The sequence below is a fragment of the Pipistrellus hanaki genome (genome assembly GCF_964339955.1).
Source record: "Pipistrellus hanaki genome assembly, chromosome: 5".
NCBI classification, from domain to species: Eukaryota; Metazoa; Chordata; class Mammalia; order Chiroptera; family Vespertilionidae; genus Pipistrellus; species Pipistrellus hanaki.
Genome location: NC_140507.1, coordinates 91,712,144 through 91,728,761, shown reverse-complemented (window position 1 = coordinate 91,728,761; position 16,618 = coordinate 91,712,144). Strand labels below are relative to the sequence as shown.

Sequence of the window (16,618 nt, the reverse complement as noted above, 5' to 3'; positions counted from 1 at the left end):
TCTGCTAACATCTAGTATCCTTTTGGGAAGAACTCTGATGGAGAATTTATACACTATTAGCCACAAATATGTGTTGACTTCCTATAATTTCTTTTTTTCTTTTCTTTTTTATTGAATTTATTGGGATGGCACTAGTTAACAAAATTATATAGGTTTCAGGTGCACAATTCCACAATACATCATCTGGACACTGTACTGGGTGTTCACCACCTCAAGTCAATCTCTGTCCATCACAGTGTATCACCCTGTACCCTCCTCTATCAATCCCATCAATGCTCCTCCTCCTCTCCCCTCCCCCCGGCAATCACCACTCTGTTGTCTGTGTACATACGTGGTGGGGTTTTTTCTATTTTACTCAATTCCTTCACCCACCCACAAGCTGTCAGTGTGCTCTCTACTATGAAAATGTCTCTATTGTAGTTCATTTTGTTCATTAGATTCCACATATGAGTGAGATTGTGTGGTACTTGTCTTTCTCTGACTGGCTTATTTTACTTAGCACAATGCTCTCTGTCTCAAAAGGTAAGATTTCCTTCTTTTTTACAGCCAAGTTGTTTTCCATTGTGTAAATATACCACAGCTTTTATTTTCTTGCAATCGTTTGTATTTCTTTGGTGTCAATTGTTTCTTCTCTTTCATTTCTCATTTCATTTATTTGAGTCCTCTTTTTTTCTTGATGAGTTTGGTTAAAGGTTTGTCAAACCTTGTTTATTTTTTCCAAGAACTAGCTCTTTGTTTCATTGATCTTTTGTATTAGTTTTGTTGTTGTTGTTGTTGTTGTTGTTTTTTATTTGTTTCAGAGAGGAAGGGAGAGAAAGAGAAAGGTAGAAACATCAACGATGAGAGAGAATCATTGACTGTCTCTTGCATGCCTCCCCACTGGGGATCAAACTGGTGACTTCTTGGTTTCTGGGTCAGTGCTTGATCACAGAGCCACATTGGCCAGGCTGTATTTATTTATTTATTTTTTAAGATTCTATTTGTTTATTTCTGCTCTGATCTTTACTACTTCCTTCCTTCTACTGACTTTATTTCTTGTTCTTTTTCAAGTTTAAGTGTAAAGTTAGATTGTTTATTTGAGATTTTTCTTGTTTATCTCTTTTTTTAATATATGTTTTTATTGGTTTGAGGACGAGAGGAAGGGAGAGGGAAAGAGAGAAACATCTATTGGCTGCCTTCTGCACAACCCTTATTGGGTAATGAGACCACAACCTGGGCATGTGCCCTGACCAGGAATCGAACTGGAGATCACTCAGTACACAGGATGATACTCAGCCAATTAAGCCACACCAGCCAGGGCAAGATTTTCCTTGTTTCTTGAGATAGGTCAGTAATGCTACAAATTTCCCCCTTAGGACTGCTTTCCTGTGTCCACAGATTTTGGAATGTTGTATTCTCACTTTTTTTGTTTTGTTTCAGAGTTATCTTTTGATTTTTTCCTTGATATCACTGTTAACCCATTCATGTCTTTGTATGTTTTTCAGTTTTTTTCTTGTGATTGATTTCTAGTTTCATACCGTTATGGTCAGAGAAGATGCTTGTATTCTAATATGTGGTCTGTCCTAGAAAATGGTCCATGTTCACTTAAAACACTGCTTTGGGGTGAAATGCTCTGGAAATATCAATTAAATCCATCTGATCTAGTGTATCATCTAAGACCAATGTTTCCTTGTGGATTCTGTCCGGAAGACTTATCCATTGATGTCAATGGGGTGTTGAAATTCCCTGCTATGACTGCATTGCTGTTGATATCTCTCTTTATGTCCATCATGATTTGCCTTATATATTTAGGTGCTCCTCTTTTGGGGTGCACAAATGTTTAAAGGGGCTATATCCTCTTGTTGGATTGCTTCCTTTATCATTACTGTATATAGTGACCCTCCTTGTATTTTACTATAGCCTTTGTTTTAAAATCTATTTTGTCACATATAAGTATTGATACTCCAGCTTTTTTTCCCCCCTTGAATTTGCATGAAATATCTTTTTTCTATCCCTTTACCTTTAGTCTGTGTGTATCTTTTGTTCTGAGGTGAGTCTCTTGCTGACAGCATATATATGGATCTTGTTTTTTTTATCCATTTAGCTATCCAATGTTTTTTTGTTTGGACTATTTAGGCCATTTTATATTTAAAGTGATTGTTGATAGGTACATATTTATTGCCATTTATTTTTCTTTTATTCTTTTGGTTTTTCTTCTGCTTTTTAAAGCAGGCCCTTTAACATTTCTTGTAATACTGGTTTGGTGGTTACAAACTCCTTTAGCTTTTTCTTTTCTGAGAAGTTTCTTATTCTTTCTCCTTCAATTTTAAGTGAGAACCTTGCTGGGTAAAGCAGTCTTAGCTGTAGGTCCTTGCTTTTCATCACTTCAGTGTTGCATGCCAATCCCCTCTGGCCTGAAATGTTTCTGTAGAGATAAGCAGATAGTCTTGTGGAAGCTCCTTGTAGGTAACTAACTCTCTTTCTCTTGCAGTTTTTTTGCTATGCTTTCTCACACCTTGCCAGGTCCCTTTGTGTTTTATTTATCATTAAAGGGAAACCTAGAGATCCAGATGTCACGGGAGTCTCGGTGAACAGGGGCATTCGTGCGGGCTAAGCAGTTGGCGAGAAGGGTCAGACCTGATGGCGTAGGGAGACTGGGCCGAAGAGGCAGCGACAGGCTGTGGCTGAGACCGCTCTCCACAACTCCCAGCTCAGAGCTCAGGTGTGCCAGAGCCCTGCTTCTGCTCCGTGAGGACAAAACAGCCACCCAACTTAGGCCCTGATTCGTCCAGTCCCGGTTATCTAGAATGGAAAGAAGTGCGTCTCCGGAAGCACAAAGCCAAACCATCCTCTGCCGCACACCCAGTCCCACTCTACTGTTTTAACAAAGCAGGGGAGGGTCATTTCACCTATTGTCCGGCCTCCGTTCTACCACTGTGTTGCCTTGACTCCCTTATTCCTGTTGCCTTCACACCAACCACCACATGTGATTTGTCAGGGCCCAGCTCCTGAGGTGGAGGCATTGTCAGGAAACCTCACTGTACACTCGGGGAGGAAAAACTACAGCCACTTGCAGAGAATATAAGCAGCAAGGCAGCAGCTGCACTGTAAGCTGGGGGCTCTCTGGGCCCACCTTCAGCTGCCACCTCAATTTCACCGTACTCGTCTCTCAGGCTACAGAACCCTCCTCCCTCGTTAGAGCCAACACCTCTCAGTGCACGTCTTCCAGACCCGCCAAGACTCACCCCTGAGTTCCAGGCCAAGTGGCGGTGACACCACAAACAGTGCCACCTTTCCCCGCTTAGGTTCTTAGAAATGCTGCTTAATGACAAACCGGGGAAACCGTCCCCAAACGGGAGGAAGGACATTGGTAATTCTGGATGACCGAGTTCCTGGCTGCAGCTTCCTGAGTCCGGATGAAGATCCAGTATCAAGTTGAGCCATGAGTTTCCTACCCCAAATCTGCTACCGTCCTTGGGGTGGGCTTCTAGAGAGCTATCTCCTGGGGCTCGTCATCTCTTCTGCCTGTGCTTAGCCTTGGGCGACTCCTGATGAGCGGTGACACCTCCTGGGCCAGAAGAGCACTGCGGCCAGACATGAGAAGACAGGAAAATGGTCAGGGTGACAGCTCATTTGAATCTTGAAAAAAATTAGAATTTGAGGGGAGAAGGGACAGTGAAGAGGGTCTGAGGGACAAACACTGAGGGACAGACACTTGACTTGGGGTGATGAACACAATACGGTGCACAGATGATGTGTTGTAGGGGAAATTGGGATTCTTCTAAGATATTACACAGACAGAATTAGTATTAATTGTTACAACATAGTATAAAGACAAAATAGGTTGGTTTAGATGTAATTTGGGTTGATATGATTAAGCAAATAGAAACATTAAATTGTTTTTATAACCTTTCACTTCACCATCACTCGTTTCCTACAGTTGCCTGAGAAAAGTTCTTGTCTGGATTGTTTCTCCACGTTTATACATTTCTCACTGCTGCGTGTGACTTTGATTCCTATGCTTTGCATTTCAGGAAACAGACCCGGACTTCGATCACTGTGCCGTCTGCATAGAGAGCTATAAGCAAAATGACGTCGTCCGGATTCTCCCCTGCAAGTATGTCAACCTCCTTGGTTTAAAAACCCTGCTGGTGTGTGTCTGTCTCCTCCGTGGAGGTGCTGACTGCTCTGAGCCGCCGTAGCCCGGGCTTTCCTGCGGCCAGGCCCTGCACTGCGCGGAGCGGGCCGCAGTTGGTGGGCACTGCCCTCCCCAGCCAGGGCCGATGGCACAGCATTCTCATTAGGAGAAACACAGGACAGACCTCTGGCCAGTCCTGTAGTCTGGAAAGCATAAATGTAAAAATATTAATTCTGTGAATCCTTGGGTTTCAAAACTAGCCACCATTCCTCTCCTTGAATCATTGTCCCTAGTCCTTCTGATAATGCCTCCGCAGTGGGCAGGTGCCAGAGCCCTAGGGACCTGCTGCCCTTTTCTGAGCCGGGCCTTGCAGAGGGGGGCTGATAGGGGCTGCATGCTGCCTCCGGGCAGGAGCTCTGCGCTGTACAGTCCACGTTCCCCATGCCCTGGAAGGGGCAGTGCTTTCTCCCCATGGCGGGTAGTGTAGCCAACGGTACCTGCCAATGTCATGCTATTCAAAAATGGCTGAGGTGCCCAGCCAGTGTGACTTAGTGGATGAGCGTTGACCTGTGAACCAGGAGGTCAGGGTTCGATTCTTGGTCAGGGCACATGCCTGGGTTGTGGGCTCAATCCCCAGTAAGGGGACGTGCAGAAGATAGCTTACCAGTGATTCTCTTTCATAATTGATGTTTCTATCCCTCCCGCTCCCTTCCTTTTGAAATCAATAAAATATATATTTTTTAAAAAAAGAAGGAATGGTAGAGCAGATACGGAGGTTCACTGCACTGCTGGGCCCCTGGCAGAGGCCATACCGGCCCTAGAGGGAGGTGTTCACTGCACTTTGGTGCCTAACGTCCTCTGTGCTAGCGTGTCAGCCCCCTCACGGTGCTCCCCACTGGGAGCCTGGGAATGTAAAACATGAAGATACACGGTCCCACCATTGATTGGAAAAATAAGGAAGTACCTATTGAGAAGCCTAAAATCAAAGATTTTTCCTCTTCCTTCTCCCTTGCTTTAAAACACAGCCCCATGATGCTGAGCCTCTCAATGCCGGATGGGAATGAATAAAATAATTAATAGGAGTTGTCTCCATGAGCTACTGATATTATTTTACTTATTCACAAAGTGGTCTATTTTGAGCCTAGAAAGATCTTTGTTTTAAAGAATCATGGAACATAAGAATAACTACTTTACACATGAAGATAAACCTATAAAATTAAATGTGAGCTGTCCTATAGAAAATTAAATTATGCATTTCCAGTATTCTGTTCTCTGTAATCATTTACAGTCTAAAGCATGGAGTGAAAGGAAACACACATACAAATACAAATCAGGAAAAGGTCGGCAGGATATGTGATAAAGCGTGGTCAGCTGTTACCTGCTTTTTTACATTTATTTATTTTGGTTAATTCTCCCTCAAAAATATTTTTTCCATTGGTTTTTAGAAAGAGTAAAAGAAAAGAGAGGAGGGGGGGAGAGAGGAACATCAATGTGAGAGAGAGGCATCAACTGCTTGCTTCCCGCACGTGCCCCACCCGGGGCTGGAGATTGAACCTGCAACTGAGCTTGACCAGGAATTGAACCCACAGCCCTCCAGGTGCTCAGGCCAATGCTCTAATCACTGAACCATTGGCCAGGGCTGTGCTCTGTTTTTGAGTATCAGATTTTGGGTAAACTTAACTGCATTTCTTTACACTCATAGCTAGGGCACCTGAGTCCAAGCGCCCTTTTTGCATTGGAGCAGGTGGTTACTCTTAGTCTTAAGTTGTAGCTTTCTCTAAGCTACACCACAGCCCTGCTCAGCCAAACACGGCACCTCACTGCGATGGTAGCAATGCACGGTTCTGGGGCTTAATGAAGAGTAACCTCATTGAGAACATTCTGTGGGACCCAAGTTGACAACTTCTGGCCTGGAACGGGGTTTCTCAGCCATGGTATGTTGACATTTGGGACCAGATCCATGGTCAGCAAACCACGGCTCGAGAGCCACTTGCGGCTCTTTGGCCCCTTGAGTGTGGCTCTACCACAAAATTCCACGACCTGGGCGAGTCTATTTTGAAGAAGTGGCGTTAGAAAAAGTTTAAGTTCAAAAAAATTGGCTCTCAAAGAAATTTCAATCGATGTTCTGTGGATATTTGACTCTGTTGACTAACCGGTTTGCCAACCACTGGACCAGATGGTTCACTGTTGGGCCGGGGTGGGGCTGTTCTGTGCACTGCAGGGCGTTCAGCAGGACCCCTGGCTCCAGCCAGTAGATGCCAGGAGCACCCCCACCCGCACAGAGCTAACAGTTCTGGGTTCCCAGTAGGGACTGACTGGAGGAGGCTGCACAGGCGCTCCTTTTACTACAGATCTTCTCCAGCGCCTCTTCAGCAGCTCCCTCTCAGCACCTTGCCTGTGCGCTGCTCACTTTGTCCCTCTGCGGGCTCCTGCCCTTCCTCCCGGGCTCTGGGTAGAGGTGTTGCTGCTGCTGCTTTCCCTCCTGCTGCCAGGCAGCTCTGGTTTATCTGCCTCCGGTGCTGCAGAGCCCCCACGCAGTTGGCTCTCCCCGGTCCTCACAGAGCGCTTCCAGCTGTACTTGTTCTCCTTAAACACCTTCACTCGTCCTTTGTTCCTCATGTCAGCACCTGCCGTCGCCATCAGAGAGAAAGCAGTGGCTAATGGACAGCTGAGCTGCTTCTCACCCGGCTCCATGGCACTGCCTTCTCTCCTGTCTTCTGACGGCCACCCCCCTCCCCTGTGCGGGTCTGCTCTGACTGCCCCGCCCTCCCCCTGTGCGGGTCTGCTCTGACCGCTTCTCCCCCCCCCCCCCCCCCCGCCTCCCCTGTGCGGGTCTGCTCTGACCGCTTCTCCGCCCCCCCTCCCCTGTGCGGGTCTGCTCTGACTGCCCCGCCCTCCCCCTGTGCGGGGTCTGCTCTGACTGCCCCTCCCCCCCGCCCTCCCCCTGTGCGGGTCTGCTCTGACTGCCCGTCCCCCCCGCCCTCCCCCTGTGCGGGTCTGCTCTGACTGCCCCTCCCCCCCGCCCTCCCCCTGTGCGGGTCTGCTCTGACTGCCCCTCCCCCCACCCTCCCCCTGTGCGGGTCTGCTCTGACTGCCCCTCCCCCCACCCTCCCCCTGTGCGGGTCTGCTCTGACCGCTTCTCTCCCCCCCCCCCCCCCCCCGCCTCCCCTGTGCGGGTCTGCTCTGACCGCTTCTCCGCCCCCCCTCCCCTGTGCGGGTCTGCTCTGACTGCCCCTCCCCCCCGCCCTCCCCCTGTGCGGGTCTGCTCTGACTGCCCGTCCCCCCCGCCCTCCCCCTGTGCGGGTCTGCTCTGACTGCCCCTCCCCCCACCCTCTCCCTGTGCAGGTCTGCTCTGACCGCTTCCCCCCTCCCACCTCTTCCTCTGTCTGCTCATCAGCTTTCAGGCCCTTCCTGCTCCGTTCTCACAGCTCTCAAAACCACCTCCAGCCCCCCTGCGGGATCTGCGCCCCGTCCCCTCTTCTCCTGGAAGGGGAGAGGGAGAGCCCAGGTGCTGTTATGTCTGTCTGTCCGTCCATCCATCCCCAGGGTTAACAGCCTGTGTGGAGCCTGGACTGACTCCGCTGTGGAGAGCACGCTGCGGGCTGCTGGCTCTGTGCATGGCCTTTCCTTCCACCTCCCGCATCCCTGTGCTGGCGCTGCTTTGGGGCCTCCCACTGTGTCAGGGTGACAGCTGCTCATCCTTCGGCTGTTAGCCAACTTGCCCTAGAAACTGAAAAACTCACCTTAGCCCTCTTTTATTTAAAGGTCAGCCACATTTTTATAAGATAAAAATAGTTTCCATAGCAGAGTGCTGCCCTGTGGATAAACATATGCCAAAGATGCCACTTTAAGTGCTAAAATGGGTCAGTCATCTGGCTGCTGGCCGACGTGGCCTGTGCTGCCCCCTCAGGGAGGGCCTCTTCACAACAGCGCCTGCTGCCAGCCCAGCGGGGCAGTGCTTTCTCTGACCTTGAATAATCCGGGATCCTTTTATGTTCGCCAGTTCTTGCAGGGCACCAAGAGGCTGCAGAGCTGTGAAAGCAAGTCACCTTCACTGTAGACTCCTCCCCGCCCCAGCGCGGTCCTCGCAGCGTGTGGGGGGTAGGAGAGGAGGCGCATGTCCCAGGCCTGGGGTTGTTCTTTACGTGCCGTGCGCTCGCATTCTGTGTCGCGGAGTATCCGACAGGAATAAAGGGCTCGGTGAAGTCTGCTCTGCTTGTCCTTTCCCACGTCCCTGTCCTGAGCACACCTGCTTCCTTCCCGGGACAGCACTCCGCCCTACATGGAGGGCCCTTCTCTGCTTTTGTGGGTATTTCATTGTGTTATTGTCTTATCAAGGCCTTTGTGACAGAAGGGGCTTCTTTGTGAGGTCAGACTGGCCCGGGTGTCACCTCTGAGGCGTCTGGATGCTTGTGGCTGCCTGCGAGCTGGCAAGGGTCCCTCTGGTGCTGGCACGCTCAGATTCTGACCATTGTTGTGGTTCCGTGTGAAATGTCCATGTTATTCTCCATGCGTGTGTGTTTATAGCACCTTTCGTTTGCACGTCCTAATTCTATGTACACAGTGTTCCACTTACTGCTTCCGACGGCCACCCCGTGCTCCCCACCCCACCCCACCCCGGCTCTCAGAGGAGACAGCTGCCAGTCGGAAAGGGCATCTGCCCAGGTCAGACCATGGCAGTCCAGGGCTTTACCCGGAGGAAGGGAGTGGCCGGGCTGAGCTCGTGAGACAGGAGAGCTGAGGAGCTGGAAGCTGGAGGGTAAAGGGAAGAAGCAGGTGCAGGCAGTGTCACCACGATCCTCCAGCGGCCCCAGAGGGGGAGGGCTGTGTCAGAAGGGCGAGCAGGGGGAGAGGAAAGCTGCTGGGGTTCTTCAGAAGAGAGGGGTGTGCTGTGGGGCAGCAGGGCAGCCACCTGACGGGTGGGGGTTGGGGCTAGGAAGCCGTGAGGGACGGACAATCACTGGAAATGGTCGGGCTTTTTGAAGAGTATTTCTTCTGGATTTTGACTTGTCTAGGGAAGGAAGGCGTTCTCAGTTTGTACCTTGGGAACCAGGTAGTCTTTGTTGTCCATTAGGCTGCCCCAGTGCAGGGGGCCAACACTTCCTGTTAAATCAACAAACCCAATAGGAGGAAAACCGATAGCTCAGGGTTAAAGGAAGGCATGCGCAGGAAATGCTCAGCTCTTGCCGCTTTAAAAACTAAATATGGGAGTATGCCATTTTGTTCTTCCTGAATGACCAGAAATAGAAAGAAAGGCAGGACAAAAATGGGGAAGCCAAAAATGCTGGCGAGAGTGGAAGGCAAGAGCCAAACCATTGTTGATCTCCAGGCCACTGCTGCTTGTTTACACTGCAGTCCCCGCAGACACTGCTCAAAGTCAGCAGCCCCGTCCCTGCACAGGGTGGCCTGTGGGAGGTCACCTGTTCCCTGGCCAAAGTCCATTGTCCACCTACTTAGAACTGGCTGAGAGCCTTCCCCCCCTTCCCCAGCACTGACCAGACCCTCGGTGTTCATGGTCTGCCCAGAAACCTGGGCCAGGCATTAGGCAGGTGCACCCTGTAAGGGAGGATCTGTCCTTGATGTCAAACCTAACGGGGTCTTTATCCCCAAAAAGAACAGAAGCCTGGTTCTGGTTCCAGTCTTGGTTGGATTGCAGCCAGCTGGGCACAGTTGTTAGCTCAGGGGTAGTCCCCACTCCGAGCACTCCAGGGCCTTCATCTCCCTCTGGGAGCACTCAGACAAAGATGGGAGGAGCAGGAAGTGGGCATGATGATGCCTTATGAATACCACATGTACAGGGTGTCCCCAGAGATGTATGCACACTTTGAACCATTCATTCCAACGGGTTAAATCTGAAAAGGGAAGAAACATTGGAATTGATAACGATGTTGGGGGGACACCCAGTATTTAGATCTCAGCTACTATTTGGTGACTTCACCTCTTCAGTACAATCCTTCAGATTGAAATGCAAGCCTTCAGGGATTGTCGGGTTCTGGCTCAGTGCGTCCTTGGCAGCTTCGGGTTAGATTGATAAATCGGTCTCCAAGAGCTTTCCTCTTACCCGAAATGGACGCAAGGCCACCGTGTGGGCGGTAGGTGGGTGGGTGTGCATTGTTCAGGCTGAAGCTGTCAGCACAGATAGTTCTTTCAAATCCAATTGAGACAGTGAGTTTACAGTGCTTGTTTAAATAGCTGTATATAACTTTATAAGCTAGATACAAATTAACAAAGTTTTAAAACAGACCATGGTTCAATTTGGTATCTTTCTCAAAATTTCTTTCATCTTATCCCAAGACTCAAATTCCAGTTCCTCCCAAGGCGTCTGGAATGTGTGCGTGGCCAGGCCCGGCTCACACACCTGCATCTCAGCCCTCAGAGCTGCCGTGAGGGGCACTGGAGCAGAACAGTGTTCGCTGTCGCTCCCTCACGCCTTTTCTCCCTCCCAAAGGACACAGTTCCTTTTTTGGGATTGTAAAACCCTCCATGGCTGACTGATTTCCAGTCACCAGATTGTGACTTTCTACTCCTCTGAATAAGAGAGAATCACTTCCCCTCTCTGTCCCTGTAACATTACAGCTGAAACTGCTAGCTAAGTGTTATCTGATTCTGAAATACAGTTCATCCCTAAAAATAGTCCCAGCTACCCTGTAACTTGTACAGACATTTAGCATAAGGTTTAAGTTATGTTTAAATGACATTTAAACAGAGTTCCATAAAATTCTATATAATAAAAGGCTAATATGCAAATCGACTGAACGGGCAGAACAACCAGTTGCCATGATGAGCACTGACCACCAGGGGGCAGACGCTCAATGGAGTGGCTGCCCCATAATGGTCAATGTGCTCCCACAGGGGGAGTGCCACTCAGCCAGAGACCGGGCTTATGGCTGGCAAGCGCAGCGGCGGTGGCGGGAGCCTCTCATGCCTCCGCGGCAGAGCTAAGGGTATTTTACTTACGGCTTAGGTCCGCTCCCCTTGGATGTCGTCAGTATTACATCCCCCAAGGGCTCCCAGACTGCAAGAGGCACAGGCTGGGCTGAGGGACCCGTGCCCATCCCCCCACCCCATGCATGAATTTTGTGCACTGGGCCTCTAGTGAATTAATAATGATACAGCGAGCTCTTTTCATTCAACTTTTATTTAATATCTTTTAGAAATTCTACTTTTCTGCTTTAACCATTACAGAAAACATAACTGGTTTATAAAGTGTAATTCATTGTCTTCATTCTTAATTTCCTAAGTTTTCTCAAATTTTTTGTGGAATTTGGTGGAATAAAAGACCAAACAGCCAAATGCTACTTATCAGTTCTCACTATACAGTTTCATCAATATATAAAACTAGTGGCCCAGTGCACAGATTTGTGCCCGTTGAAAGAAAATGAATTAGAAATATTAAATCAATATTTTAATATCACTATTCACCCTTTCTCTATAATAGAAGTATCAGAGATTAAAGAAAATTGGTAAAATGTATGTAAAATACATATATAAATTGATTAATAACAACAACATATATAAAAACAAAACATGATAGAAAAAACAAAAATAAAAACATGATACAAACCGAAGGACTTGTGTACATGCATATAAGTACAACCAATGGACACAAAACTCTGGGGAGGGAGGGGATGTTCGGGAAGGGGGAGGGCATTGGTATATGTACAAAAATAATAACTTAATAAAAAATATATTTTAAAAAAAAGGAAAAACAAAACATACAAAAAAAATGATACAAACACAACATTGATAAAAACAATGACTGATAAAGTGATTAAACTGATTCTAATGTCTCCCTGTACACCACATTAAGAGTAAAAACACTCTCAGAGTGCTAGACTGATTTCCCTGGTGGTGAAGTATTTACAACTTTAACGTCACAGGCTCTCTGAACTCAAGAGAAAAGCAACATATAACTGACCGTGTCCAAAATATTCCTACTCTGTCTAGTTTGGCACCAGTGAGAGCTTAATATGCATCATGCATGCGTGAGTCAACATTTACTTTTAAATTGCCATTGTGCTTTGTATGTACTGGTAAGTCTGACAGACGGACAGTCGGTCACTTAGCCTTTTATATATTTATAGCTTGGGCTCGGGAGATTTTCTGTCAGCTATATGTTAAAACAGTTTCTTTGCACTCTGACCTAATATTCAGTATACAATTTCTGATATAATTCTCCATTTTCTTATAGGCATGTTTTCCACAAGTCCTGCGTGGATCCCTGGCTTAGTGAACATTGTACCTGTCCTATGTGCAAACTTAACATTTTGAAAGCCCTGGGAATTGTGGTATGTTGCCTGTTTTGTGTAGCTGAACAGCACAAGTGGACGGTTGCCTCTCACGAGGAGACACTGGCTCCGTGGCCAGCCGTGGTTGTGCGACAGCGCCTGTCTTCCAGCCCATCTCAGGAATCCCCCAACGAGAGGGGCAGGCCTGTGCTGTCCCCCAAGGGCGCCTCTGTCGGGTGGGGCATGTGGGGAAGAACTGGAAAAGAAACAGAATGTAGATGTTTGGCTTCATTCCAGTAGCAGTTTTTCCTGCATTCAGCATAATGTAAAACTATGTCATCACTTCTGTTCCTTTCTCTTGAATTGGCTTATTCTCCTGGGCGTTGGTACGTGGCAGCAGTGAAGGTGGGCGGTGGCAGCTCTGGGCGAACTTGACTCCTGCAGTGGCTTTGGTCGGGGCACAAAGAGCTCTTCAGCTCTGGCGGGCGAGTGGGCGCTAAGCTCGAGGACCTCAGACTTCCCACAGTTACGGTTCCTTCATTAAGAGAAGTATACATCCAGGATTGTTGCTTTTTAGACAAAATACTTTCTGGTCTCAAAAAATAAGAGTGCCTGGATCATCTCCTTATGAGCAAAAAGTTCACTTTGACCCAACAGATGAGTCCCCATTGTAGCTTGGTGCTCTGAGCAGGCTGAGCACTCCTGTTTGGCATGTGCTCTCGGGAGACGGGGCAGTGCAGCCCTAAAGGGCCTTCCTCCCGTTTAGCCTCTGTCTTCAGCGGTCACTGGTGGAGTTGAGCAGGGTGTTCAGCACCGTGGATGCTCAGACTGCCTCGCAGGGTCCTCAGCCTCGCTAAATGCCAGGAGCATGGCCTCCTGGTCACGCTATAAAATGTCTCCAACATTGCCAAATGTCCCCTGGGGGACAAAGTCTCCCCCATTTGTGGGGTTTAACATAGAGCTGCTATAGTGTCTGCATGTGGAAGGCACTTTGGAAAATATTGACTTAGCCTCTTTGGTTGCCTCCAGCCTCCTTGGATGTTTTTTGTTTGTTTGTTTGTTTGTTTTTAATCCTAATTGAACTCCTAATACTTTTCCTCCGTTTTTAATGAAAATCCTCCTAAAGTGTATTATAAGCTACCAGGGTTCCTTGTATGTAAAAAATAAAATAAAAAATAAGCCTAACTGTGTCATTATAAGCCCCAGTCATTATGCTGTGCTCTCATGTTTTTAGTTGGCTTTGGAGTAATGTAGAACGAAATTTTTTGCCCAGGGAGCTATTTGTGAGGTTTGGTTGGCTGTCACTTCTCTGTTCATAAGCTTCTCTCGGCCACCATTCCCAGCCCTGCTTCTAACACGCTATCTGCTATCGGCTAAAAAGATGAAGGTTGCTAGGGAAACCAAACATCCATATTGTTAAATCACAAGGCTTGCCTATCCGCTTTTCATTTGGTAAGCTTTGGCCCCAAGGCAGCTCTCTGCCTCTCTAGGATCAGACACTGAGGTTTTGAAACTGTTTTCTTACAGTTCAAAAGTCTTTTCAGCATTATCTGCTCTTGGTTTTAAGCTTTACTTACATTTAAAGGAGGAAGGTATTTTGAAACCGACGACTAGATAAATGGGGCATTACAGAGAAGTTACTATTTAGTATATTATCTGCTGTCCTTGAGCATTGTGCCAGTTACATCCTTGACTTTTGGTCAGCTTTATACTAAGACTAGAGGCCGGGTGCACTAATTCATACATGGGCGGGGGGGGGGGGGGGGGATGGGGGCGCATGGAGACTGGATGTTGGTTGTAGGAGTGCATTGACCACCAGGGGGCAGCTCCTGCATTGAGCATCTGCCACCTGGTGGTCAGTGCATGTCATAGTGACTGGTAGACGTGTCCAGTCATTTGGTCGTGACAGTGACTTAGGCTTTTATATACATAGATGTGCTCTGCCTCTGAGCCACATCCACACGGTTCTTGTTTCTTTATAAACATGATGTAATTCAATTTTCTCAGTTCTGCAATGGATTTTGATTTTCCTTTGTAACCTTTTTGGGAGGAAATTACCTCGTTCTTTTTTCTTTTTTCTTTTTTCTTTTTTTACCTTTTTCTTTTAAAGAAAACCTCTTGGGTGAGAGTGGAAAAGGTATATGGAGAGAAAAATTAGAGGAAATCATGTGGAAAAAACTTGAAGTCATTTCAAACCTTTAGAAATTGTCATTCTTACAAGTATTTCTAATCTGAAAATATTTTGCAGCCAAACTTGCCCTGCACTGATAACGTAGTGCTTGATATGGAGAGGCTCACCAGGACCCAGGCCGTTAACCGAAGAGCAGCCCTCGCTGACCTCGCCAACGACAACTCCCTCGGCCTCGAGCCGCTTCGAACGTCGGGGATCTCGCCTCTCCCTCAGGACGGGGAGCTCACTCCAAGGACGGGAGAGATCAACATCGCAGTAACAAGTAAGTGGGCCCTGTGCCCAGCCAACAGCGGATTTGCTGCTGCTGTTTGGTGTGTTGACAGTTCAGAGGAGAGCTGAGTTATCACAGGCAGTGACTTAGTCTGTAACCGACGGTACTTCTGCTAAAACAGCTGTTGGAGATAAGAAACTTGCTTTATAGAAGAGACCTTGTGTAATTGTGTGGAATTAAATGACTAGCTGCCCTCACCAGCACTTGTTGAGAGGTTTGTCTCAGTGCTGTTTATAACATGTTTTGAAGTGATGTGCTGCAGACAGGCATTTCACAAGGCCCTGCAGGCCGTGGGGAGGGTGACTGAGCACCAGGCTCCGGTTCCCAGGCTGCACAGCCTCCTGAGAAGCTAACCCAGAATCTGACCTAAAAGTTCACAGCTTCAGGGTTAGCCGAGGTGGCCTCTTGCTGCTCCCCATGTTCCGCACTTTGTATGAAGTGCGGTCTCTTAGCACTCACCTCTTGGATGTGATTGTACACAAAGCGGGAGAAAAGCCAAAGGGAGTCTGCCTTGAGTGCTCTTGGGCAAGTTGTGAATATCATCTTTGCCGAACCATTGACAAAGAGAAACAACCCAGCGTTTTGATGGCAGACTAAGTCCGTGTGAGTGCTGGGGGCGTGCGTGTGGCCTGTGGACACTCACCTGTGGCCAGTCCACTGCTTTCTTCAGTTCTGTTCTTTCCTTGTGTTTTCATCTAACAACTCGTCACCTCATCTCATCACCACTCTGGTGCTTCCTTTCCCAGAATGTGCTATTGCTTGCCTCTAGCTTCAAGCCCTAAACCTAATGAGACTCTGCTTAACTCAGAGTCAGCGCAGTAGTAAAGCTGTTAAGAAATATTTTCACATAGTAAGACTCGTGTGGACTGTTCAATTAATGTATATATGTTTCTCAGCAACCAGAAATTATTAGAAAATAATTTGCCGGGTTTTATTCTATCATTTGTCTACACTCAAGGAGACTTTGTTCAGTTATACAATAAGTAAAACTAGTCTTCCATATGGTTTGACTCATTTCTGACCATTTCCAAGTGATTTATTTTAACAGCACTTCATATTTTTCTTCGTTGGTATTTAGGTTTTATGTTCTACATTTTTTTAATTGATCAAGTAGTAAGAAAAGAGATGAAAGTTGTTTGTTTATTCATGAGTTTTTGTAGGCCTTTCATTGATCAACATTTATTGAGCACCTACTACAACATTAACTACTGATTATTCCATTATGTCTTATGTAGAAATGTCCTTTCACAATTTTCTATTTTGATGATAAAAGATACTACTTACTCAACAAGTTAATCACCGTGAGAAGAATTTATGCATGCTAATAAATAAAATTCATGTGGTTAAATTACGCCACAGCTGCCTCTATTTGCCCTCGAAGCTCTGTAGCACCATAGTAACTACAATGCTTTCAGACAGCGCCCACTGTGTGCAAGGCACTGTGCTAACTACACCGTGGGGGTCAGAGGTGAGCGGCCCCAGCTGCAGTGCACCTTTGCTAACACACCCCTGAGCCCTCCGGCATTGTTACGATATAGGCGTTTTTTTCCTTCTGATTACTAGTTTTTGTCACTGAAAGTCCATGCATATGTGGATGGTACACTCAGAAATCAAAAGCATGGACATTGAAGTTCTAAAAGTTAGTCTCCTTTCCTTGTATAAAAGTCTCTGAGTAGAAAAAATTCAAAACGCTGTGTTAAGCTTCTTGATACTAATGACCAATCATCTCTTAATTTTTTTTTAAATACCAGCATACATTTTCCTAACTTAAAATATATGCATGTAAAATAGTGCATTTTGTATGGGTTCTT

General features: G+C 47.1%; 1 protein-coding gene across 5 annotated transcripts in view; it reads left to right on the top strand.

The window, feature by feature from the left end:
* RNF130 (ring finger protein 130) overlaps window positions 1-16,618 on the top strand; it is a 110,516-nt gene that overhangs the window by 69,475 nt on the left and 24,423 nt on the right. For all 5 annotated transcript variants that reach the window (XM_084885269.1, XM_084885267.1, XM_084885271.1 and 2 more), the window contains exons 5-7: window positions 4,014-4,096; window positions 12,309-12,405; window positions 14,594-14,798. In XM_084885269.1, the coding sequence (XP_084741395.1) occupies window positions 4,014-4,096; window positions 12,309-12,405; window positions 14,594-14,798 (385 nt within the window). The remainder of the gene's footprint in view (window positions 1-4,013; window positions 4,097-12,308; window positions 12,406-14,593; window positions 14,799-16,618) is intronic.